The 26,803-nt window shown below is 42.8% G+C and overlaps 1 protein-coding gene across 1 annotated transcript; it reads right to left on the bottom strand.

Moving 5' to 3' along the window:
* Positions 1 to 12,937: 12,937 nt before the first annotated feature.
* Rsl1d1 (ribosomal L1 domain containing 1) lies at positions 12,938 to 26,773 on the bottom strand. Its single transcript, XM_010610006.2, has 9 exons — positions 26,598 to 26,773; positions 25,777 to 25,916; positions 23,135 to 23,270; positions 22,294 to 22,442; positions 22,098 to 22,199; positions 20,400 to 20,493; positions 19,992 to 20,117; positions 17,190 to 17,465; positions 12,938 to 13,243 (listed from the first exon to the last, which is right to left on the bottom strand). Exons 1-9 carry the CDS (start codon positions 26,688 to 26,690, stop codon positions 12,944 to 12,946), a joined length of 1,416 nt encoding a protein of 471 aa, XP_010608308.1. The 5' UTR covers positions 26,691 to 26,773; the 3' UTR covers positions 12,938 to 12,943.
* Between the last annotated feature and the right edge of the window lie 30 nt (positions 26,774 to 26,803).

The raw sequence follows: 26,803 nt of genomic DNA, 5'->3' as shown, positions 1-26,803 counted from the left end.
GTGTCCTGAGGACCTGGGATACAGACGGTGACCATGACCGCTCCCAAGGCGCTCCTCCCTCCACACCACGCATGCTCTGCCCCGTCCACAGACTTCTAGAGGCCATTCTACCCCATCCAGTGCCTTCCCCTGAAGGACACGAGTCACCAGGAAGAGGAGCTCTGAGAAGCCGCTGCCGCCCACTGGGCTGCCAACCCCTCGGGCCTGACCCTTGTGACCAGGAGGTCGGGAGCCACTGAGGTCACCCTCGCCCGCCCACCTGGAGCTGCCACACTGGAAACTGCAACCACCCCAACTCTGTCCCTCCTGTTACAGTCCCCTCACGGCCTTTGGAAGATGCCACACTGTGTCCACTGTCAGCTACAAACCTGGGTGAGGCCCTCACCTCTGTGCTTTCCTGCTCAGAGCACACACTGCTGGGAGAAGGCACAGAATGGCCAGGACGCTTAGGAGATCAGAAATGCTGGGACCTCCTCAGCAGGGCACGGGGATGGACCAAACCTCCCAGGCTCCTTGACTTGCTGGCTGGGAAATTTCCATCAAAACACTCGGCTTGGCAAAGCTCCTGTGCCCAGTTGTCCCGGCCCTTGGTGTTCAGGGATCTGTACTGAGGACACAGCCCCCACCCGGCACCTCTGAGTCCAAGGGACTTGAGGATCCCAAATGAAGGACATCTGGACTGGTGCTCACATGCAGGTGCACTGCTACCTGAATGCTGAGGTTAATGGATCGCTAGAGTCACCCCAAGTTGCCACTAGCAACCTGTGGTCTACACAGCAACTGTGGAGCACCTACATCGCCTTGACAGTGAAATTTCACAGATGGCGTAGGTACCTGTGTGTAACGTATCACACGTCGGAAAGACGAAGTGAGGAAAATCTCCAGTGCTGGACACAAGAGTGCGTGGTAGTGCACGTGTGTAATCCCAACACTCTGGGTGGCTGAGGTAGGGGGATCTCAAAATAGGAGGATCTGAGAGTGATGGCCATTTAGAAAGTTAACAAGTCCCTGTCTGAAAATTAAAAATAAATAATAGCATAAGGATATTTCTCAGTCTAAAGACAACTGCTTCAATATACACTATTTTTAAAGAAGAAACAAACCAGGGTTGTGTGGTCTGTGCTTATAATCCCTGTTGAGGTTGAAGAATTGAGAATTTGTATCTACCCTGGGCCACACAGGATGAAAGCTTCTCAAAATTTAAAAGAGGCAGCTCATCTTTCCTTGTGTTCAATTGCCAAGAGCTATTAGGCGAAAAAAAGTCAGGAAACCAACTTTCAAAAGGCAAATTTTATTTATCCTTCAAAGCAATACTTAAAATGCTGCATTGTTTCAGCAGGGTCCCAATATCACAGTTCTCCACAGTCACTGGAGGGGCTGGCTGTCTCTGAAATCTCCTGTGCAGCACTCTGAGAAATTGCTGTCCCCAGGCCAGGGCCCTGGATTCTGAGCAACACCTCCAAAGCTCTCCGCCAAGCCAACAAACTCATGTACATGATTAAAGATAAGCCAGCAGTTGTCAGAGTTAAGCCAACAATGAAAGCCACAGGGTCAGAGTGGGCCCGAACAATGAGAATCATTCCCAAAATCACAGCTGTTGATATAACACAGAAAAGGAAGCATTTACAATTTGGGTCCATTTTCCTTATTCTCCTGAGCAGACTGATCCTCTGATTACCATCCTCCAAATGTTGGTACGTGGTGATATTTTGCTGCAGACATTAAGCACGGAAGAAAAGAGAAATGTGACAGGTCAGAAGGTTAAGTATAAGGCTTTCTCCTTGCTGTGAATTTGTGCCTTCCGTGAGTTATCAATCAGAACTTCACCCTCTCCCCTATCCTGAGGGTGCAGTCCAAAGGGACGGCTTTTTAAAGGAGATACTAACGCTCTCCTCCTAGGAGACTCAGAAGGCCAGAATTAGTCACTGTATCCCACCCACTCACCACACTGGGGACTGAACCCAGGACACTCTACCCTGAGATGCAGCTCCAGCCCTTTATTTTTTTGAGAAGTCTCTCCCTATGTTGCCTAGGCTGTCCTTAAGTTTGTCATCTTCCTGCCTCGGCATCCCAGAAGGCTGCTTTACTGGCATGGGTCACCACGCTAGGCTCACACCTCCATAAATACATAGACCTGCCTATTATGCTCGTTCCTGTCCTGTTTGACTCTTTCAATTGTGTCCCTTGTGAGTACTGCTGTGCTGTGCAAGAGGGTTCAGTGGCAGGTTCCGAAACTCAGTTGGTGACCGTCCCCTCCCCGGTCACTTGGGGGCTGCCCTATTTTCACATATAGGTTGTGCATCTCAGACTCCAAAATCTTATTGGTGCTCACAAGATTTCCCATTTGAATCATGTTAGGTTTGAGATTAACAGACTAGGGATGTTCACCTGGTGAATTACACACAAATGTTCCCAAATCCAAAAACTCCCAGTGTGAAATCTTATCTTGTGAGCTGGTACATGAGTATAATCCCAACGCTCTGGGTGGCTGAGGTAGGAGGACCTCAAAGTGGTAGCAATTTAGAAAGTTAGCAAGTCCTTGTCTAAAAAGTAAAAGTAAATAATAGCCAAAGCCTATTATCTCAGTCAAAAGGCAACGAATTCAATCCAAAGTACTGAACAATTTGTTTTTCTTAAAGAAAACAAGGCAGATCATAGTGACCCATACCTGTACTCCCAGATACTTCAGAAGCAGAGACTGCAGAATTGCAAATTAGTGTACAGCCTGGGATATACAGGAAGAACGTCTCTCAAAATTGAAAAAACAAGGGGTTGGAAATGCAGTTCGATTTTCCTTGTATTCCATTCCCAAGAATTATTAGAAAAAAGAATCATAAAAGCTTTGAAGGGCAAGTTTTATTAGTACTTAAAAACAATACTTAAAATGTTTGAACGTGCCAAGAGGGTCTGATATCACCGTTCACCATAGCGTCACAGGGAGGTGCTGAGTATTTCCATAGAGCTCTGAGTGACACTGGACAGCTCAGTCCCTCCTTGCCAGTTTGTGTCCAGGCTTCTCTCAAGACTCCTCTTGGCTCTACACCAAACTAATAAACTGCTAAGGACCAGTAAAACAGTGCTCAGAGCGATCAGTGCCATTCCAACAGCAAAAGCCACAGGGTGGGAGTATGCCCGTACAATGAGAACTATTCCCAAAACCACAACTATGAGCCCCATGCAGGAAAGGAGGATGTATTCATAGGTGCTAGACTTCTCCAACATTGTCCTGAGCAGACTCCTCCTTGGAGTATAATCCCACAAACGTTCGTACATGCTGATGTTTTGCTGCAGAAGTTAAAGGAAGAGGGGGAGAAAAAAAGATGACAGGTCAGAAACACCAGAAGGTTAAGCAGAAAGCTTTCACGTGGCTGTTAATTTGCACCTTCTGGGAGTTATCAGGCAGAACTTCGCCCCACTATCTCGAAGGTGGAAGGTAGCGGGCTTGCTTTTTAGGAGACTCAGAAAGCCAGAATCAGTCACTGTATCTTCACCCATCCAAGTCCTTGGGACCGAACCCAAGGCTCTCTATCCTTCACCTGCATCTCCAGCCCTTTATTATGACAAGGCACTCCCTAAGTTGCCTAGATTGTCCATAAATGTGTGATTCTCCTGCCTCAGCCTCTCCAGTAATCTCCCCTGGGATTACAGGCCTGTCCCATCATGCCTCGTGGCATTGCAGCTCTTAATGGTTTAAAATGCATCTTTATACTCTAATGGAAAGGGAAACAAGGGAGGAGGGAGGGAGAAAGAAAGGCAGGGACAAGACAAAAGACAAGAAAATAGAAGGAAGAATGGAAAATTTTTTTTGGGGGGGTGTCAGGCATCAAATTCAGGACCTTGTGTTTTCAAGGCAGGTGTGGTGCCACTGAGTGAAATCCCCAGCCTGGAATCAAAGCTTTTGTACATCGGGAGAGAAGAGAGCTTGAGTGAAGAAATGAAATAAAACAAAATTTATTAAAATAAATAAATATGCATCTCTAAAGGGAAGATGATGTAACTAAATGGGAAAGCACTTTTCACAGTACCACAAAAATACACAAAAGTATCTGTACAAAAATTGTACAAATTTGTCCCAGGAAGTCCAGAAAGAATATTTCTAAGAAGGGAATACAAGCCTCAGGACACTAGAGGTAGAATAATGCCCTCACTCTGCGAGGCTCCGGCTGGAGAATCTCAGGTTCAAAGTCAGCCTGGGTAATTTAGAGAGACACTGTCTCAAAACAAAACAAAACAAACAACCTCCCAGTTATTACAAAAGTTGGCTCTGCTGCTTTCCAAGGCATCATTATTTCTTGATCATCAAGTTTTTTCCTTTAGACACAAGTCATGAAATTCAAAGTCAGAGATGAAAAGCCTGACTTAGAAGGAGACTTCGGGACAGCAGCCCAGGGGAAATGTTTTTCCTGTCTTCTGCCAGCAAGAGGACCTGGTGCAGGGTTTGAAGAAGCAAAGCCCACGGTGGGGAAGGCTTGTCAGACAGGTCCATACTGCCCGGACGCTCTCGCTGGAGATGCCTCACACTGCTTATTTATTAGACAGCAGCAGGTGCAAATCACACACCCAAGGGAAAACCCCAACAACTCACATCTTCATGATTTTTGGGGAGGTACTGGGACTCGAACTCAGGACCTTGAGCCTGTGAGGCAGGTGACAGCACCCCTGAGCTAAACCCCTGGCCCCTTCATGGGTTTCAACACTTGCTTTTTCCACTTCTTTTCTTTAACTATTACTGGAGATTGAATCTAGGCCTTTTGTACTCTTTATGTTACAGCAGGGTCTCACAGCCAGGTGTGGGGCACACACTTAGAATCTCAGGACTTGGGAGGCTGAGGCAAAAAGATGGCTCTGAGTTGGAGGCCAGCCTGGGATACATAGTGACTTCAAGGCCTCTCTCAGCTACACAGCAAGGTCAAATCTCAAAAACCAAACCCAAACTAAACAAAAGACAGGGTCTTTCTAAGTAACCCAAGCAGGGGAGAAACTCACCATCCTCTTGCCTGTTTCCTAGAGGGCTGGAGTTGTAAATAAGAACAACCATGTCTGTTCCCAAATCTTGATATTATTTAGGGTGGGAACCAGTGTCCTTCTTACATTATTGTATACATATATTTTGTGACAGGGTCTCACAGTTTGCCAAGCTCCCAAATTGAGCTTGAATTTGAGATCCTCCTGCCTCAGCATCCCAGAATGCTGCTTTACTGGCATGGATCACCACGCTGGGCTCCATTTCCAGAAATTTGCAGACCTGCTGATTATGCTCCTACCTGTCCTGTTTGATTCTAGCATTTGTTTCACACGTGGGTGTTCCTGTACTGTACAAGAGGGCCCTGTGGCAGGTTCTGAAACTCAATTGGTGACCGTCCCCTCCCCGGTAACTTGGGGGCTGCCCTGCTATTTCACATATAGGTTGAGATTTCACTTTGAATCACAACAGGTTTGCGATGTTCTGATTGGGGATGTTCACCTGGTCAATCACTCACAACTGTTCCCAAATCCGAAGACTCCCCGTGTGAAATCTTCTGTGTCCCGGGCCTTTCACACAAAGGCCACACAGCCTCCACCCGCTCTCCCAGCACAGGACTGGACTGCACCCTGCCGTCCCCCCAGCACCCCTGTTTGGGTTGGGGTTCTGTTGCATGTGCACCCTAGTGCACAGGGTCCTTGGGAAGGGGCCCTACTGCCCCTGGGGCTGTGCTGACAGAGGGCTCCTGCGGCTGCCACACAGTCCTGCTGGCCTGTGCTCTGGCTCCGCTTCCTGTACTGCCCCAGCTCCACTCCCAGAACTCAGGCCTTTTCCAGCTGGCAGAAATAACACAGCCACGTGGCACCGTGACGCCCAGCCCGTGTTTGTGGGCAGAACCAAGCCACGCCGAGCCGAGCTTCCTTCCTCTTTAGTCTGTGGACCTGAGGGTCCTGGGTTTGAGTCTGTGACAAAGACGCAGAGGAGCAAACGCAGGCTGTGGGCCGAGGCTGGGGCTCAGGGCAGGGGCTTCGCTGGTGGGCAGGAGGCTCGGGCTCCTCCCAGCACCGCAAGGGGAAAGGGACAGAAAGGGAGGCTGCATCCTGGCCCCGCCGCGGGGCAGGGACACTCAGGGAAGTAAGCACAAAGAGACCGCCTAGCGTTTCCCACAGCTGCAAATCATGAAATGCCAGATTGGACCAAAGTGTACAGTGTTCTTACCTGGTCCTGTAGCATAGCGCTGGAATCAGTCCCTCTGGCAGGCAGAAGGATCACAAACTGGAGTCCACCTGGGCAGTTTGGTGACTTAGTTGGACTCTGCCAAGATAAAAAAAAGAAAAGGGGCCAGGGATTTAGCTTAGTGGTGCTGCCACCTGCCTCAAAAGCACAAGGTCCGGAGTTCGATCCCTGGTACCAAAAAAAAAAAAAAAAAAAAAAAAAAACCCCACACAGGAAAAAACCAACGTAGAATATGTAAAGGTACAAATTTCCAATGATGAATGTAATTATGTTGTATACCTAAAATGTACCAATAAAAGTAATAAAAAATAGGAATAAAAAATGAGCTGGGGATGTAGCTTAGTGCAAAGACCCATGCTGGGCTCAATCCCCCAGTTACACAGACTCACATATGTGATACACAGAATACATAACAGAGCTCACATGATCAATGCATGGTCATAACCATTATTACGCTGGAGACCAAAATTAATAGAAACTTAATCACAATAGAATCAAAGTTTAAGTTGGTAGCCAGGCATGAAATCCTGAGAGAAAAAGAAACACTTTCAAACACAAGATGTCAGCGAGGATGACTGTCATATTTTCAATGCATAAAAATATATGGTATTAAGATCTTTAAAATGTGAAATACTTCTACAAATTAAAAAAAAGAGTTCAGCAGGGCCAAGGATTTAGCTCAGCAGTTCTGCTGCCTGCCTTGCAAGCTCAAGGACCCAAGTTCGATCCCCAGTACCAAAAAAACCCAAACCAAAACAAAAAAAGAGTGCAGCAAGTGACAGAAAAATAGTCAAAGGCTGCAAGGGAGAGTCCTGTCCCTAAAGAAATGCAGATTATCATATAAAATACACAAAAAAGATATGTATGTCTCTTAAGGGCATCCTAGAATGCACTTTTAAGTGAGTTTAGCAAAACAAGAAAAAACATCAAGCTACTACACGTGTAAGAGAAACGATTGTGTGTTTTTGTCTCACCTGGTACAGCAGGCAACTTTTTCAGGAAACAAATATCAGAAATAAATTCCCGCCCCCCCAAAAAAAAAACAGGCAGAGACCCTGGAAGAGGAAATGTTCCTAGAGAAAATGGCAGGCAGCGGGCTTTCTGGGTAGAATTTATAGGAATTGGGCTGTTGATTGAATAATGAAAGGAGCCTGGATCCTCACAAGGGGGATTTTTCTCACATTAGGTTAGGTTTTTCCTTTATTCTTCCAGTGTAAATGCTTCAGTTCATGTATAGTCTCTGAAAACACTGTAATAAGAATAGATTGAGCATATATGGTCATGCTGTTCTCTTGAGTAGCCTATGTTTAGTAAAAAATGTAGTAAGCAGGAAATAAGAGATCTGGCGTTCGCTGTGTTTTTGAGTGGCCTCACCTGCTGAGCCCTGGTGCAGATGTTCCTGCTGAGTGAAGTTGCCCCCTTACACCGCACCCTTTAACCCAGCGTTTCCCCATCCTCCCTGAGCATCAGCACCACCTGGGGGGCAGTGCTCGGGACCATCGCCTGCCCCAATCAGGGATTCTGCACATTTTCTGTGCTCCTTGGAAAATCATTTAAAAGGGTGCATGAAAGAGGACTGGTATTTGTTCATTGTCAAATAATTTCATTAAAAGAATGTTCAAAAATGTAGTTTAGAATTAAAACATTTCTTTATCAAATGACATAATATTAAAATATCAGTTGTGCAGTCAGGTACGGTGGTACCTATGAAGCAGGACATTTTCAAGTTCAAGCCCAGCCTGGGCTACTTATCAGGATTTTGTCTCAAAATAAAATATGAAAAAGGCCTGGGGATAAAGCTTGGTGTGAAATTGCTGGGTTCTACCTGTAGTATCACAAAATTAATAAAATGAAATATTACTTGTGCTCATGTTTGGGAGGTAGATCTTTAGGTGTTGATTTCCTCATTGACAGACTAAATAGAGCAGATTATATTCAAAATATTTAGAAGCAGAGCCAGGCCCAGCAGCACACACCTGTGTTCCCCGCTCTTCAGGAGGCTGATTTGGGAGGACCACTTGAGCTGGAAGTTTGAGGCCAGTATGGGTGACATAGTGAGGTCCTACCTCCCCCCACACACATAAAATAGTAGACTTGTTATTTAGCTCAGTCATGAGGTGTTAGTCTGGCAAGTATGATGAATGTAATGTTCAGTTGTAATGCTCCATTATAATGTTCAATTGCCAGGACCACAAAAAAGAAACATGGTTCCTTAATTTAGTTCAGACTGACCTTGAACTTGAGGTGACCTTCCTGCCTTGGCCTCCACAGTGAGGGTTTCCAGGTGTGTGCCACTCCACCTGGCTGTTCAGGTATATTTGGAACATGTCAGTGTTTCTGTGTTACAAGCAGGCAAACTAGAAACAACGTAGAGCCATTCAATGTGAGTTTGCTGGGAACATTCAAGACACCTAGTTCATACATAAGTATGATGAAATATATATTGTGTTATGAGTTTGGCTTGGTGGTGTACAAATGTAATCCCAGGACTTAGGAGGCTGAGTCAAGAGGATCACTTCAAGCTCAAGGCCAGCCCGGGCTACACAGTGAGTTCAAGGCCAGCCTAGACTACACGGTGCAACCCTGTCTCAAATAAAATAAAACAAAAATAAAAATGTGTACAGTATTTGGAGAGAGTAAGTATTGAATTTGTAAAAGACCCCAGATACAATGGTTTGTAAATGACAAATGCTAACTTGATTGTGCAAACATAAATTTTTCTCATAACGGGTGAATTGAAAGATGTCCTGTGAAATTTACCCTTTTCAAGGGTACACTTGATTGATTTCTGGCTGATTCATAGACCTGTACAACCATATCAATATCACCAGATCATGTTGACCCCCCCAGAGAGAAACCTCAAACCATTAGAAGTCCCTTCCTGTCCCATCCCTCTTCCTGGTCCTGGCAACCAAGAAACTGATTTCTGTCTCTCTGGATTGGTCCTTCTGGTCATTTAAGGTCCCTGGAATCCTACAGTACAGTCTCTGTGTCTGGTGTCATTCACTTCTTTTTCTGTTTTCATGGATCGTTGCTGTGACAATGTCAGTCCATCATTTCTTTTTATGGCTCAATAATATTTCACTGAATGCTTGTATCACATTTTGGGCATCCGTTCATCAGTAGGGTGCTGGATTATAATTGCTGTGACAATGTCAGTCCATCATTTCTTTTTATGGCTCAATATTTCACTGAATGCTTGTATCACATTTTGGGCATCCGTTCATCAGTAGGGTGCTGGATTATTTCTGAATAATGGTACTGTAAACACTCGTGTACTTTTTTGAGGACATCTGTTCGTAGTTGACTCTATGCTTAACTTACCTTGTTTTTTGAGATAGGATCTGGATAGTTTGCCCAGGCTGGCAGGGAACTTGTACTCCTGCCTCACCCTCTTGAATAAGTTGGATTACATAGATTTGCCTGCACACCTGTTTTATATCCTTTAAACAAATGCTGGATTATATTCCAAAGGAGCATTTCAAATTTATTTTTTTCATTTGTTTGTGGTGCTAGCGAATCCACCCTAGGCCCTCTCATGCCAGGGAAGCACTCATACTCGGTGCTTTTTTTTTTTTTTTAAACTTTAAGACAGCTCCTTACTAAATATCCCAGCCTGGCCTGGAACTTGTGATCCTCCTGCCTCAGCCTCACCGAGTCCTGGAATTACACGCATTTATTTCCATTGGCCAGGGACACAGTGCTGAAAGATTTTTTTTCTAGTTATGAACTTGGACCATGGGGAGTCACATTCACCTTTTCCTAGATGTTGAATTTTGATGTGTCTGCTGCCGTTATCCTGCACAAACCTAACCTCCTGGCCTTAAGAGGTAGCTAGGAGCTGCTGAGGTGCTCTGACAGCCAATTTCATCTTGCAGAAACATCCTAACTTATGGTAGAGCTGAAGGATTTTCACAGTTTGAACTGCTTGAGAAAGCATAGGGCTCAGCAGAAGAAATATATCCCAGCTCCAACATGCAGTCATAGTCTTGGACAAACAGGTTTTAAATGACCAGCATGACTATGTACAGAGCTGAGAATACAACAGCAAAAGTTGCAGCCCTAACAGGAAGATAGAATTGGGAAAACTTTCGTCCAGTTTCTTCACCCAAAGGACATCTACTCAAAGGACCCGAGTGAAGGGTCAGTGTCTCAGCAGAAGCAGCCCTCGGGTCCCTGGGAAGGGACCCAGGAAATTCTCATTATAATGCACACGTTCAATGTTGTCCGCAGCAGAGCTGGTAGGAAACTCGTAATTATTGGCCTGCTGTGTGACCTCCAAAATCACTAGTTTTAAGCTGACTGAGCGCAAGTGAAGTGAGAAGGCTTCTTAAGTATTTTTCTTGGTAACAGTTTGTCGTTTCATGCAAACATTCTGCTTTTGAGGTTTTATCGTGTTCTGCAGATGGGTCTGTCGAGACATGCCACATTACAAAGGGTAATTGTTTACGGCACCCACAGCCTTATTTTGTCATCCCAGGCTTCTGTGCCATTGCTAACCCAACACAGTGCTCCCTAACTGCCTCAGTGCCATTCTCAGGACAGGAAAAATTATCCGTACTACCTGGATGCCAATTTCAGGAAAATGTGAGATCAAACACCATATATAAAATAAATTTTATAGCGAAGAACAGCGAAACTCTGATGGAAAATCATTTAATTACATTCTCAACTTAAAACATTAACAAGTGGCAACCAACTTCTTTTGCTTTTTTCAGAAAGGATCTCATTATATTGTCCAGGTCAGCCTTGAATTTCCTAGGTAGCCTTGAACTCCTTACCTCAGCCTGCTAAGTGCTACCTGGGTGCCACTGTAAGAAAAGTGCTGAGGAAATGGACAAAGTGGGACCCTGGACATCACTGGGTACAGAGCTGCTAAGGAAAAGAGTATTTAATTCAAGAAATGAAAATTGAATCTCCGTGCTACTTGGCAATTCACATCCGGGCATATACTTGAAGTGACATAGGGTCTTCACTTGGATCTTAGCCAAAAGGATGGGAAGCGATAATGATGTAGGATCCTGACATCGCTACACTCATGTGACCACGGACAGGTGAGTGGATAAATGATTTATCCGGTGGATTATTGTTTTAAAAAGGGAACTTCTAGGGCTGGGGATTTAGCTCAGTAGTTCCAGCACCTGCCTCACGAGGACAAGGGGCTGCGTTCGTTTGATCCCCGGTACCAAAACCAAAAAGGAATATGTAGCCAGGCATGATGGTGAAAGTCTGTAATTCCAGTACACTTGGGAAACTGAGGCAGGAGGATGTAGAGTTTGAAGGCAGCACAGAAAGATAAATATTGTATGAATTCACTTGGATGAGGTACCTAGAGTACCAATTCACGGACAGAAAGCAGTAGTTCTAGGGGCTGAAGTTCTTTAATGTACGCAAAGTTCGTTTTTTAAGTTCAGGATCTGTGCTCCAAAGACTGGTTGCACTAGTGGGAATGGAGTGAACACCACGGAATCACACACTTAAAAAGGTAAGCGCCTGGCAAGGCGGCACATACCTGTATTCCCAGCACTTGGGAGGCTGAAACAGGAGGGATCGCCATGAATTTGAGACCAACCTGGGCTACACAGTGAGTGCAAAGATAGCTGGAACTACATAGTAAGATCGTCTTTAAAAAAAAAAAAAAAGTCATGATAGGACAGGTATCGTTGTACACACCTGTAGTCCTAGCACTTGAGAGGCTGAGGAAAGAGGATCATGCATTTGAGGCCAGCCCAGTTATTACATGAGTTCGATGCCAGCCTGGACCACATAGGAAAGTCCTCTTAAAAAAAAAGGATACAAACTTGTCATGTGTTCCAGTAATACAATTGGAAATGTGAAGTAAAATTAAACGTTTACAAATATTAAAAATTGACAATATTTATATGGTGTAAAACAATTCACAAACCATTGTAGTTATGGCTGGTGTACTGATGTTTCTCCAAAGCCTCTTGCAGTCACAGGTGGGGCTTTTTCAGAGGTGGCTGGGTCTACAGTGTGTGATGCTGGGAGTAGGGGTATGTGATTACTCAATCAGTCCACTGATTTGGCACTGCCTTCCCTAATCCCAGTAGCTAGTGTATAGAAGGGGCAGAAAGCTAGTTTGAGGAAATGAATCACATCATAACCCTTTAAGTCAAACCGTTGAGAATTGGAATGCCAACAGTGTATCTAATTAGAAGCAAACATTACACTTTAATAAAAAAAGTCACAAACATAAAGCATTCATTTTGCCTGACATTAACAATTAAACAAAAGAACAATTTAAAAATACCCTTTAGCCAGTGTTTCTTATAACCAGATACTTGCAGGAGTTACCTGTGGAGATTCTAAAATATTTATATCCATCCAGGCCTCATTTTTGTTTTGGTATCAGGGATCGAAATTGGGACCTTGTGCTTATGAGGCAGGTGCCATGCCACTGGGTTAAATCCCTGGCCAAGGCCTCATTTTTGAAGAAGGTTGCAATGGTGGATCAGGACCCATGTTTTTCTTTTACTTATTTATTTTGGGGGGCATGGTGGGGATTGAACTCAGGCCCTTGTGCTTGCAAGGCAGGTGGCGAAACCACTGAGCTAAATCCCCGGCCCTTTACTCATTTCTTCTTAATGGTGCAGAGGACTGAGCCCATAGCATTGTACATGCTGGGCAAGTCCTCTACTGCAAGCTACACCTCCAATCCAGGACCCAAGGATTTTCCAACAGTCCTCAGGTAACTGCTGTTTTCTTCTGGTTGAGTCAGTGATTTTAGGTTGGCTGGGGCACTCTGGGGTTTTTTGGTGATTGTTTAGGGGTGTGGGGAGCGTTCCTTGTAGAATTATTAGCAGTAGGAAAGAGCTTGGCCTCTGGCTTTTTTGGAGTCTGTCTCAGATCTTTCTTCCCTGGTGAGTGTTTTCTTTGTTTCTTCTTCTGTCCTATTTTTGGCTTCTTCCCTGGACCTGCACCTGGGGTCTCAGGAACCGGCAGGGCCTTTCTCTTCTTGCCCTTAGGTGTATTGGGACCAGGACTCTTTTTTGGAGACTTCTTCCCTGTGACAGGTTTTTGCACCTAAGAAAAAGAAGAACATTAAGCCTGGAACAAACGAGAACACCCCCGCAAAACCCAACCAACAAAAAAGCTGGCACTCTAGGGCCCTGGGGATGAAACTTGGGACCTTGTGCTTATGAGGCAGGCAGAGGCACCACTGAGCTGAATCCCCAGCCCAGCAGTTTGTTTTCACGAGTTATATCCCATAATGTAACCTCAGCATGAAGACCAAAGAACGACCATTTTCTATTAAGGACTGCGAAAAGGACACTGGAGGCCCCCCGCCCCACTGAGAACCACCCTTCCCTACAAGTGAGAGGAGTGCTGGAGGAAAGCGGTTTGGGCGGAGCAGGAGTCAGAGGCCCATGCCGATTCTTTTCCACCTTGGTTATAAATCCTTCACAGGGGAGTTGGGTAGGAGCGCTCAAACGGCGTGTAAGGTCCAGCTGGGCACCTGGTAAAAAAAACCCACTCCGCACAGCTAGATTCAGAGGCTCTTGGAGGGAAGTATGTTACAGGCCAGGAATCCCAGGTTTCCAACCAGCCAAGGTGTCTGCTGGTGAGAGTCCAGCAATGCGCTCTGCTGCCTTAGAAGTAGGTGAAGGCAAAGACAAAAACAAAACAAAAGAACAGAAATATAAAATATAGGTCTGAAGAGAGGTAAAAGTTTCATTATTATAGAAAAATTGTACAACAAAAATATATAATTCCCCAAAAATCTCACTGTATACAAACACAGCCTGCCAAAAAAATGTGAGAAAACCTTGTTAGCAGTATTTCAATACTAAATTTAGTGAGACATCAGGAGATTAATACAAATTACCTTTGGCTTCTACAAGAAGTACTCAAAGTGCCATTAGCTTCAAGACATTCATTAGTATGGTTAACGGCTGAAGTGTGTACACTTTTTAGGGGTACTCTGTGTGTGTGTGTTTTGTGGGGGGAGTAGTGGAGAGTGAACCCCGAGCTTTTGTACTGATTTATGTCCCCAACCTCTTTCTAAAATAATTTTGAGACAGGGTCTCACTAACTTGCCTGAGCTCAAGCTTGTAATCCTGCTGCAACAGCATTCCAGAGCTAGGATTAAAGGTCTCACCACCATGCCCAGTAATCATACTTCATCATCTATACCTATGAATCACCCTGTGAGTACGTGTAAGGGGAGGATTCTGCCCTCTTCCAATTATTTATTTCCCAGGCACTACAGACTGTTACTAAAGATGTCTAGTAATCAACACTCTCTCACTTTGTTTACTGCAGTAAACAATCACGACACTGCCATAAATCATTACCCTCATCTTTTTTTTTTTTTTTGGTACCGGGGACCTATGAATCACCCTGTGAGTACGTATAAGGGGAGGATTCTGCCCTCTTCCGCCAATTATTTATTTCCCAGGCACTACAGACTGTTATTAAAGATGTCTAGTAATCAACACTCTCTCACTTTGTTTACTGCAGTAAACAGTCACGACACTGCCATAAATCATTACCCTCATCTTTCTTTTTTTTGGTACCGGGGATCGAACTCAGGACCTTGCGCTTGTGAGGCAGGCAGCTAAACCACTGAGCTAAATCCCCAGCCCTTACCCTCATGTTTCTGAGACTGGTTCAAAGGCTGTGAATGTTTCCAAAGTTCTCTTTATACACGACTGAGCCAACGACACTTTTCTCATCTAATTTCTAACACATAGCTTGTTAGTCATTAAAACAAAAGCAGCTTGCTTTTCTAAAAACATTTATATTTATTATTTTGACTGCTTGTTAATTTCAAGTATATCTGAAAATTCAACTGCACTCTGGAAGCTCTCTATAAAAAATACCTTCACCAGTAGTTGAAAATTCTGAGGATTACTGTTACCATGCAACTTGAAACAGGTCAACTGTACCAACATCGCTGGGCCCCCGCTTCCCCCTCGGCCACACTCCTGCCACGGGCTCTGCCCACGGGCTGTGAAATGTCCTCTGAATACGAAGGCAGCCTTCTAGTCTCAGAGGGACCCAACCTTTTTTCTGGTGGTACTGGGGTTTGAACACCAGTACTAGTACTAAGAAGCCCAGCATTAGTGCTAAGCTATATCCCTAGACCTTCTCTCATTTTTTAAGACAGGGCCTTGCTATGTTTCCCAGGCTGGGCTTGAATCTACAATTCTCCTGCCCCAAGGCCCTGCTCACTGGACAGACACCAAGACTATGAGTAGAAACATTTATCAGAAAGCCAAAAAGTAACCATGGTCATTTAAAAGTATCTACTCTGAATTCACAAATCAGATTTCTTAATAATTATTGCAGCAGGCGGTGGTGGAAAATGAGGGGTTTTAACAATAGGATCCAACATCCAAGCTTACCCCAGGAAATTTCCTGAGATTACTATGTGCCAATTTAGTACTTACTTTTATTAATTTTTTTTTTGTACCAGAGATTGAACTCAGGACCTCATGCTTGAGACACAGGAGGCGGAACCACTGAGCTAAAACCCTGGCTAGTACTTACTTTTAAACATTCCCTCAAATCTCCTCTGTGGTCTGCTGTTTTGATTTTGTTTTTTTTTCACACAAGGTCTTGCTATATATAGTCCAGGCTGACCTTGAATTCACAGCGATGCTCCTATACTTCAGCCTCCTAAGTGCTGGGATTATAGGCATGGGCCACCTGGTCTGCTTTTTAAGTCCACAGGAAATGTTTGTTCAAATTATAAACATGGCCAAGTATTGTTTCCTTGATTCCAAGGTACCTTAAAAAGTTTACTAGACAGTCATAAGCTGCATCATCACATTTTGGTCAAAGACGGACGACATTCATGAAGTCCAGTGAGATTGTAGTAGGGTGGATTCTTACTGCCTATTGACTCTGCAGCTGTCATAACATAGCAGCACATAGCCACGTTTGTCGTGGTGCTGGTCTCAACCTGTGCTGCCAGCTGCACAAATTACAGTACATACCTGATATGGATAAAGAACTATGCTACCGTCCTGCGTATTTGCTATACCACGCTTTTTCTTTTTAGTGCTGGGGATTAAACCCAGAGTCTTCATACTGAACTACTTTCCCATGCCCCTCCCTTATTAGTACAGCTTTGCAGCACACGACGATGACATTCACCATGGGGAGATGGTGCCACGTGCACACCACACCCTAATTCTTTTCTCATCTCCTACTCTTCCCAGCCCTCACGGCTCCATCTCGTTCCCTTTCCCACTGGAAAAAGATCTACTTCCTATTATCTTTCATTTTGATCGTTATGGGCTATATAAAAGAAATCCTGTGATATTTATGCTTGTGTGTCTATTTCATTTAATATTAGGGTCTCAAGGTGCATCCATTTATCCACCCCGCCCTTTTTTATTCATTTTTTGAGACAGAGTCTCACTAAGTTGTCCAGAACTTGTGATCGTCCTGCCTCAGCCTCCCCAAGGGCTCGGAACACAGGCATGTGCCATCATATCTGGATTCTGCCTATGCTTTTTATCTTTAGTGTGTACCCCTATTCATAACTTTTTTTTTTTGTTTTTTGAGACAGGATCTCACTATGTAGTTGAGACTGACCTAGAACTCACCATGTAGCCCAGGCTGGTCTCGAACTTACAACAATCCTCCTGCCTCAGCCTGCAGAGTGCTGGGATTACAGGTGTGCGCCACCGCGCTTGGCCCCTATTCATAACTTTACTGGAAGGCCTCCTATGCCTTGGGTCTAGCATTGTGACTGTATAAAACCCTATTAACTGATCTTTACATACATCCTATATGTTCATACTCGCTTTATGATACATTTTTCAGAGTATCCCTGCCGTGAAATAACACATGATTATACCCATTAATATTCACAAGAAAGGCAGTCACAGTAACTATCCCCATGGTTCTTCTAGTTTACACTAGTATTTTCCACCATTCATCCTGTAACACAGTGCCTGCCTGGCCCACAGTGGCCATCAAACATTTCTTCATGAATATTACATCTTGACATAAATACCTCAACTTTTTCTTTTACTGAAGTCTTGTCTATTGGTACCAGCTGTGGAATTTCATCATCAGATTCATTTTTCACTTTAACTTTGGTTTTCACTTTGCCGGTTTTTTTCTTCTGGGACCCACGGCTCTTCACAGAAGCACCTTTGGTTTTAAATGTCAGACGACCTTTAATTAGGACTGACGCGGCCTTCTGAGCTTTTAACTTTAACTTTTGTTTTTCCCTCTTCAGCTTCTGCCTTTCACGATATTTTTCCTCTCTTTTTTTCCTCTTTGCTTCCTATTAAAAAATACCGACACAATTTTAACATGGAAAATTATTATAGAAAAACAAATGGTATAAATTTAGTAATAGCAATTCTGATTATTCATATGTTAAAGAGCCTAGGCCTGTAGGTTCACAGTTGAAGAATCCCATTGCCAGCACTTACACTGCTGACTCTGAGACACATTTTATGTAGTAAATTGTATACTGCTATTTCAGAAGCTGGCTATCTGTACTATGGAGATATTTAGCAAAAACAAAAAAAATTTTTTTTTCTTTTCTTGGTAACAGAGATCAAACTCAGGTCCTTGCACATGCGAAGCAGGCGGTGGGAACCACTGAGCTAAATCCCTGGCCCTATTTAGCCAAATTTTTATACTCATATAGGCATGGATAATGCTAAATTATACAGTATGGTTTGTATCTTAGTAAAAGCTTACCACTACCCCCACCACCCTGGCCATTTTTCTCTACTTCAGGTTGAAGCTGAATGTTAAAATAGTGAAAAATGTACACAGGTAGCAGTTCATTTTCTCTCTTAGAGTACTGTTATGTGCCTTACTTGCTGATCCCTAGCTATGTGGGACGAAGCAATGTTGAACTAGAGAGAAATCAAATCCCAGTATCCACACTGGGTAGGGGTTCGACAAGGAAAGCCTCTTCACACATCCCGGGACTCAAAGAAGTCATGCGGTCAACGTACAAGTGACCAGAAAGTACAGCCTATGCTGATTTATGATCATGGTTTAGTTAAAAATCTTTAGAGAACCTCCAGCCTTCAATGTGCTTTAGATTCATCCTGGGCTAAAAGGAATGCACATCCTTTGCAGAAAGGTCTCCTTTACTGCTTGTATGGCTTATGCCTGGATGTTCCCTAAAGCCTCATGTGCTCATAGGTGGTACTTTTTGGAGAAGGCTAGATCTAGGGCATGTGATACTGACATCAAGGGTGATACTAAATTAGTCCACTGATTAGAATTAGCACAGTTCTGGGTTTGGCTGAACGGATTTATTGCAGACCAAAGGCCCACACTAGGAGTGGGTACCACCACCCAAAAGGCTGGTAGCCTGGATGGGATAAAAGGGAAAGGCAGGTTGGCTGCTTGCTGCCTACCACACCAGGGACTGTTTCTTGTCTGCCATGAAGCCAGCCAAATATGGACAGAAACCTCTACAAACTGTGAGCTGGAATAAACTCTTCCTCCTTTAACTTGTGGGTTTTTGCCTCAGTAGTGAGAAAAGTAACTAAGACATTTATACAGTAAGCTCCCAAATTACAAATGGGAGAATGTTGGTAAGATGGATTTGTTCTTAAATCCAACAAAGTGAGTCTTATATGTTATGTGAAAAGTTCACAATGCAACTTAATGTACTTCAAATTATTTCTTTAAATAATTTTCAAATGCAGTAAAACTAGCAGATAAAGATAACTAGCTGCAGTATCAAGATATCTACTCTTTGAATTACTAGATATCTATAAAATTTTGCTTAACAGGTTTGAAGAATTAAGACAAACTGCAAAATTATGTACAAAAAGTGACAACTAAAAAAACCAAAGAAACAAAAATTAAAATCCCATTGTATATGATTAATATGGTCAAAGAAACAATCAACTTGGAGATCAGTATAACAGCATAAAATTCAACCTGTTCCTATTCTGGCTTTTCTTTTTTGTGGTATTGGGGAATGAACCCAGGATCTTTGCACTGAGCTGTATCTCCAGCCTTTTTTGAATTTTTATTTTATTTATTTATTTTTTGGTACCGGGGATTCAACTCGGGTCCTTGCGCTTGCAAGGCAGGCCACCGAACCGCTGAGCTAAATCCCGGCCCCATGAATTTTTTATTTTGATATAGGGTCTCACTAAATTGCTTAGGTTGGGCTTGAACTTGTGATCTTCCTGCCTTAATTTCTAGAGCACTAGGATTACAGGTGTGACACCATATGCAGCTTATTCTGGCCTTTACACAAGAGCATCTATCAATAGCAATAAAGGCCCAAAAGCCAAACTAAAGAGTTACCAGTTGCCTTAATACAGCTTTCAATTCCATCCCTGCCCTACTGCTAAGGATCTAACCCAGGGCCTTCACGCTAGGCAAGTGCTCTATCATTGATTGAGCTACAACTCCAATCAGCCTTAGATCTGCCCCCCACCACCAGGTCTTGGGATTGGAATCCAGGGCCTTGTGAATGCTAAGCATACACTTTACCACAGAGTACCCCGTTTCTGTTTTGCCCCCCAATAGCAGAGTACTGATAAACTAGATTTTGTTTTTCCTTTATTTCCTCTTTGCCTCTGCACAGGATCCTTCCAGTTAGGCCCTTTCACACAGATTAAAATGCAAGACATTTTTATCTTTATGTGCCTTAGGTATTCACACAAATTACTAACTCATTACCTACAGAAAATGAGAACAATGAAACAAAAGCACAGCCCTGGAAAACCAGTAAATGACACTGGAAACATGTGCTTCTCCCTACTGAGGGCCTAATTTAGCACTTTGCTTATGAAGCCTGTTTAGTATTTAAAATTCTACTAACTTTTTCTTTCAGTTCACTGATGGAGATTTTGTTGGTTGCATTCCGATAAGAAATAAATGATGAAAAGATGGGAAGGGAAGCCGACTTCATAGTTTTCACGAACAGGAGTTTCACACTTTTCCACTTCTGCAAAGAAAAAAAGAAAAGAATGTTATTTATATATTGTTTACTTTTGGGGGGGCAATATTGGGGATTGAAATCAGGGCCTCTTCTACACTAGGCAAACAATGTACCCACAGCCCTCAAAATTTTATACTGAGACAGGGTCTCACTAAGTTGTCCGGGTTGGCCTCAAACTTAGGATTGATCTGCCTCTGCCGCCTGAGTAGCTAGGATTACAGAAACACACTACCACCCTGGTAATTTATTCTGAATGGACAATCAATTGATACACATAATAGATCATACCTCCGGCAATTTTTCTGAAAGACTCTTTGCCACAGCAACAATGTTTTCAGTGATGTGTTGAGCCCGCATTCCAGTGTGACCGATGCGTATAGAACTGAAATTTAATACAGCAATAGACAAAGAATTTTACAAAATAAGGCACAGGTAGATCTGTGAGAAATATATTCTGAAATAATTATTTAAAAGCTAGAAACATTAAACATTTAGGCTCAAAACAAATTTTAAAGGAAGACCTTTTATGTTCTAGGAAGTCCCTTCACTGAAATGAAGGCCACAAACAGGCAATTTGTGAGCTGGCACCTGCTAAATAGAGTGAGGGTGGGTCAGTGGGCAGAGATTGAGGAGGTTCTATCTCCTTAGAAAATCCACAGCTGGCTGGCTGGGCCCTCAGCTGTTCGGAGAAGAACTACTCTCCTGCTAGAGTCACCTGCTAGCTCATAATTCTACTGTGACCAGCTGCCCACTTTTTACAGTAGAAAGTTCCTGCCTCTCATGTAACAGGGTCTTCTGGCAGGAGCCAGATGACCCCTTTATCTGAAGCAGTGTTTGGAGAGGCACTGAGTAGGAACTCCAAACAGGTTCCTGGCTCGAAACTGCCCTGGCAGCCCACCTCCTGCCATGGGAGCTAAAGGAAGAGTCAGAGCTGGGATTCCCATACCTCTCTCCAGGCAGAGGCTGGTGTCGCCCACTGTGTGCCTGTTAGCCTACTGCCTGTCAGCACTAGCTTCTGCCTGTTAGGATGACTTTGGTTTCCAGGCAGCAAAAAGAGTGAGGGGAAGACAAGGAACTACAGTGTTTATTGGGGAAAGACAAGAAAAAAAGATGAAGGAACAATTTAGACTTCTTCAGATGCTTGCAACTTTAAGCTTTGGTTGTTTTGTCTTGAAAATTTGCAGCAGCAGAAAACTAACTCTCGTCTGTCCTCATGATACTGTTTTCAGCTACTCACTGATCCCATGAGCCATGGATAGGAGGTCCAATGATCAACTCTTGTTAACTACTTAACTATACCAACCAAGAGGGATGTCCCCCAGTACCACCCATAGCAGAGAGCAACACCAGAGCTCACCCCAGCAAGCTCAGCTTTACCTGGAGACAAACTGCCTACCTTACATTCTCTGCCAAGCTCAGGATGGGAAGCAACTACTGCCCTCAAAGGTCTTTTCTGGCATCCAAGTCTAGGTGGATGGACACTGAATTTATTAAGAAATTAAACCAAGACCAAGGTGGATCTTCACTTTAAAAGATGATATGCAAGGGCTGGGAATTTAGCTCAGTGGTGCTGCCGCCTGCCTCGCAATTGCACCCGAGTTTGATCCCCAGTACAGAAAAAAAAAGATAATACGCAAACAGAACGACTAGTATTCTTTAAGCATAAATCTTATTTCTCTTGCTTTATACTACCTATAGACTTGCCCTGTCCAGTAAAGTATCCTCCAGTCTTAACCATATATGCTTAAATTAAACCAGAGTATTAAAAAGTTACTCAGACACATTTCAAGTACTCAGTAGTCACTGTGTATGGAGGCTGCTGTCAAGAGACAGACAACTGCCACCACAGCAGAAGGTTCAGAGAGCTGAGTACCTCTAAATAAGGGATTTTAGTTTTAACAGAAGAGCTGGTTTCATGAACACTGCTTTTTCAAAAAGTGATTATTATATTCAAAGACCGAAAGATGCATGTGTGTTGTCACCTACCTGCAAGAACCACTTTTGGAGATGTTTAAGACAGTCCCAGCTAGACAGCTGTTGATCTCTTTTGATAAATTCTTGGCCTTAAGGTTTATAGGTACTGGAACTCTAAAAAAGAACATAGGCATCAGAATACAGTGTATACACACCTTTATTTTCATGCTGTTAAAAAAAAAAGTCCAGTCACTGCCGAGAAACTTACTTCTTCCTTTGGTAGAAATGTCTTCCTATGTGTGAGGGCAAAAGCCGCCTAATTCTTTCATCAGTAAGGAAGAGATCAAAACTATTCAGGAGGCGGAGCTTGGCTTCATAGGCTTTATATTCTGTTTTCAAAGTTCGGAAAGGAATAATCTAGAAAACATAAATGTAAAAATACAAGAAGTCAAGAACCCAAATAAAGAAAAGACAACAGTTTTTAGTCAGATTTTAAAAAGTCCTAGCAACCATGCCTCTCACAGGTTAGTAAATGCACGGGTACCTAAAATGAATGGGCCAGGGAGTGTGCTATAAATGCTGGGGGACACTAGGACAAAGGATCCTAGCTAAAGATCCCGTGGGTAATAAAGACAAATATGCCAACAACTACAAAAGAGGGCAAGTTAGGGGCAGACAAAAGATGCTCTGTACGTACAAAAGAATGGCATAAGTAAGGAGTTTTTAAAATAGTCTCCAATACATAAAAGCTCCCGATGCACAAATTTAACTTTTAGGTCACAAATCTCAACAGCTCTTCCATCAGAGACAGGATGGAAAATATCCTACCCACACACTAAATTAGAAAAACACTATGAAATATAACACTGTATTACATATCACTTCATTTGAATTACATCTTTTAAATGACATGAAAAAAATTTTTTTCTTTTTTTTTTGAGAGACAGGGTCTCATTATGTAGTTGAGACTGCCCTGGAACTCAATGTAGCCCAGGCTGGTCTCAAACTCCAGTGATCCTCCTGCCTCAGCCTCCCAAGTGCTGGGATTACAGGTGTGCACCACCACACCCGGCTTCTAAATGATTTGAAAATATTAACCTGCTTCCTACCCGAGATATTGTTTTAATTCCATGCTTGTTCAAAAGCTTTTTATAGAAGCGTTCTGTCTGTTCAGTTGACTCGAGTTCATCCTTGGTAAATAAGCAGATTTCCGAAGAATCTGATCGAATATTATAAGGCAAGGACCTGTAAAATACACAAAAAGCATCAAGGCAGTGAAGCATTATTACAGGCAGATATGTTTATATCACTCAGAATATACAGTATATTTTACATATCAGTTATAACCAGCAATGTCAATGGCCTCAACTCACCAATCAAGAGAAACGGACTGGCAAAATGGAATAAGAAGAAAAATCCAACAATATGTTGTATACAAGAGACACACCTAGTGCAAAAAGAAGCCCATAGACTGAAAGTGAAAAGATAGGAAACAATTCTCCATGTGACAGGAGCCCAGAAAAAAACAGGGGTAGCAATTTTATTTGCAGACAAAGTAAAATCAAACCAAAACTGAATCTAGTATTATTGATGTAGGACGGTACTGTATCATACCTCTATGAATGTAAAATATCTAGTACCTGCTTTATGATACATAGTAGGGACTGTGCTTTATCAGAGCTACATTTAATGATATTACTCTAGAATGTTCTCTTTCCAGATGATGATTAAGAGGCTAATAGAAAAAATGGTGCCAGGTGCCACAACAGCAACAGAACTTTAATGTTTTATGGATATTATTCTTTACTTTGTTTTTTTGTTGTTGTCGTTTTGTTTTGTTTTTTTTAATGGAATGTGCTGAATGTCTATAATTTTGTTCAGATAACTGCAGAACCTGGAAAAGCTGTTGCTATTGATGCATAACATACTATTATTAGTCTTTTTATATAAATATATATATACATATATATATAAATTGAATCTTGGGAAACTTTAACGGTACTGCCAACTTTGGAAAAAGTCATCCCAATTTACTGTGTTGAGTTGGCATTGTACAGAAATGAACAGCCATATTGGTCTAGTAATGTTAATTTTAATTTTTATTTTTTTCCATGTGTACAGGGGTAACACATCGTACTAAATATGTAAGGTCATATCTACGTGGGTTTGATTACAGAAACTAATAAAGTATTCTCTAAATAATGAAAAAAAGAATAAGATAAGACTATAAGAGCAAGAAGCAATTTAAATATGTTCAGGGACCATTTTCATCTCCAGAATTAAGGATTATTTTAATGTTACATCATTGCCTTTTCTCTTTTACTTTCCTTTTTAATTTTAGGATTCCCTATTTTAATGTTCATACAAAGATTTCTTTAACTGAAATACCAAATAGTTTCTTTGGTGTGAAAAACTATAATAGTTCACAGGATCCTAATGAGATAATTAATAATATGAAATAGGAAGTAAAGGGCTAAAGGTGTAAGGACAGTGGGAAGGGTGGGGGAAGGGTAGTAAGGGAGAGGAAAAAAATATGAGAAACTGAAAAAATGGAAATAAAGTGTTTGTAAATGGGGAGGGGAGGAGGGGGCGAAGGGAGGGCAGGGACAAGAGGAAAAATGAGAATCAAGACCTTTTATGTAAAGGTACAGAATCCCAAGGATGAATGTAACTGTATTGTATACCTAGATTGTACCAATAAATTCAATAAAAAGAAAAAAGAATATACAGTATATTTACTGTTACATTAATAACCTTACTCATGCTATTTAAGTCAGTACAGCACTGAAAACATTTACAATATTATCTTCAAGATATAACAGGGGCCCACACTTGTAATCCCAGGCCGAGGCATCCAAGTTCTAGTTCAGCCTAGGGCACTTAGCAACACAGTGAGATTCTATCTCAAAATACAAAGTGTCAGCTGGGGATTGAGCTCAGTGGCACTGGGCCTGCCTTGCAAGCTTGAGGTCCTGAATCCAATCCCCAGTTCAAAAAACAAACAAAAAAAAGTGTTGGGGGGATGTAGCTTAGTGTGAAGGCCATGATTTCAATCTTTAGTATCCCCCCAATAAATCACCAAACCCCCCCCCAAACAAACAAACAAAAAAACCCTGTACAACAAAATATCAATTAATATTTGATAAAATAGGAGCTGGGAATTTAGTTCAGTGGTTCTGCACCTGCCTCATAAGCACAAGGACCTGAGTTCAATCCCCTGTAAGGAGAGGAAAAAAAAAGTACATAACAAGTTAAAATGTAACAAACAAACCCAAATAGCACATGTAATTATTATAATTGTTTTTTTGAGTTTTTTTGGCAGCACTGGGGGTTGAACTCAGGACCTTGCGATTGCGAGGCAGGTGAGGTGCCACGAGTTAAATCCCTAGCCCTGGTTTTTTTTCCCCCTATGGAAAGGAGTTCAATGTCAGGTTGAGTGTCTTTAAGGCGTGAGCTCGGGTCCTCAGGTACCTATTTTAGTTTGGTAACAGGTTTCACTAAAAAATAAAAGGTTCCTTTGGCCTCTCTAACACTAGGTTTTTGAAACAAGGCATGTGTCCCCAGAAAACTGGTGTAATTTCTGAAAATTTTTAACATGTCTAAGTTCCCATAGTTCTTTTAGCACGTTATTGTTTCGCCTAAATTTTTATTTTGAATTTGCAGTTTCCATTAGAATGTAAGGTACAACTGTTAAAGACACAATGAAGGAACAAGCACATAAGAATAACAAAGACAGAAAATAAGAACTTACAATCTGACTCTCAGTTCTTTTCCTGGAATTTTCCATAATATCACCATTAAAAACAAATTTTGATTTTCATTCAAAAGCAATCCATTTTTGTTCTTCCTGGATTTAGAATGCGTCAACAAAGCTTCCACTGCCTTTCTAATCTGGAAAATATGGATACACAAGTTAATTTTGTCGAAATAACTTAAACACCCTATATACAGTTCCCACTTCCACTGCCTATAGGAGGAAGCCTCTAATACCTACTTCTTAGGGTGGTGCAATTTATTATACTCAGGAAGCTAAGAATCCATCCACAATACTAAAAACCCGCTTCTGGCACTTGTCTACACAACTACACAAAGGCTCCTCTTCTCAAGATTGGGCCAGATGGAAAAAGCTTCTCCCAACCTCAATGAGCAGGCTGTAATCGCAGGAAAAGAGCACAACAGCAAGTAGCACCTACACAGTACTATGTACCAGGCTCCCGGCCACAGTGCTTCACATGCATTACCTCCTGCGATCCGGGAAAGAAGAGCCCATTTTATATGAGGGATAAAGACTTGCAAAGTTAAGAAACCTGGCTAAGACCAAAAGACAGCAAAGCAAAACCAGGTCGATCTCACCACAAAACCCCAGGTTATACTCGCAATCCAATTTAAGAGGACCAAAGTGCAAGTCTGAGTGAAGAAGGCGTCCATCGCGCGAATAAACAGGCGGCTATCTGAAGTGCAGGGCCAGCAAGAGACCCTACTAGGGGTTCCGGAGGCGTCCACAGAGGCCTGGAGTTCGCGGCCTCACTCGGCAACCCCGCTCCCACAACTATTTTCTCAGCGGCCACTCACCTGCTCTTTGTCCAGCTGCTCTAGGGAGGTCAGCTCTGCCGGAGTCGAGGTGGCGGCTAAAGCCGACTGTTTCGGGGAGGACGAATCCTCCATTTTGTTCCCACCTCGTGCAAAGTACCACGCCACCCCCGGAGCTTGTTTCCTGTGTGCAAGAATCAGCGAGGCCCGGAACCGGAAATCAAGGGGCAGGATCCTAGTCCCTTGCG

Source organism: Fukomys damarensis, unplaced genomic scaffold (genome assembly GCF_012274545.1).
Source record: "Fukomys damarensis isolate Sample0158 unplaced genomic scaffold, DMR_v1.0_HiC HiC_scaffold_34, whole genome shotgun sequence".
NCBI classification, from domain to species: domain Eukaryota; kingdom Metazoa; phylum Chordata; class Mammalia; order Rodentia; family Bathyergidae; genus Fukomys; species Fukomys damarensis.
The sequence above is the reverse complement of the archived record's forward strand: the minus strand, read 5'-3'. Positions and strand labels throughout refer to the sequence as shown.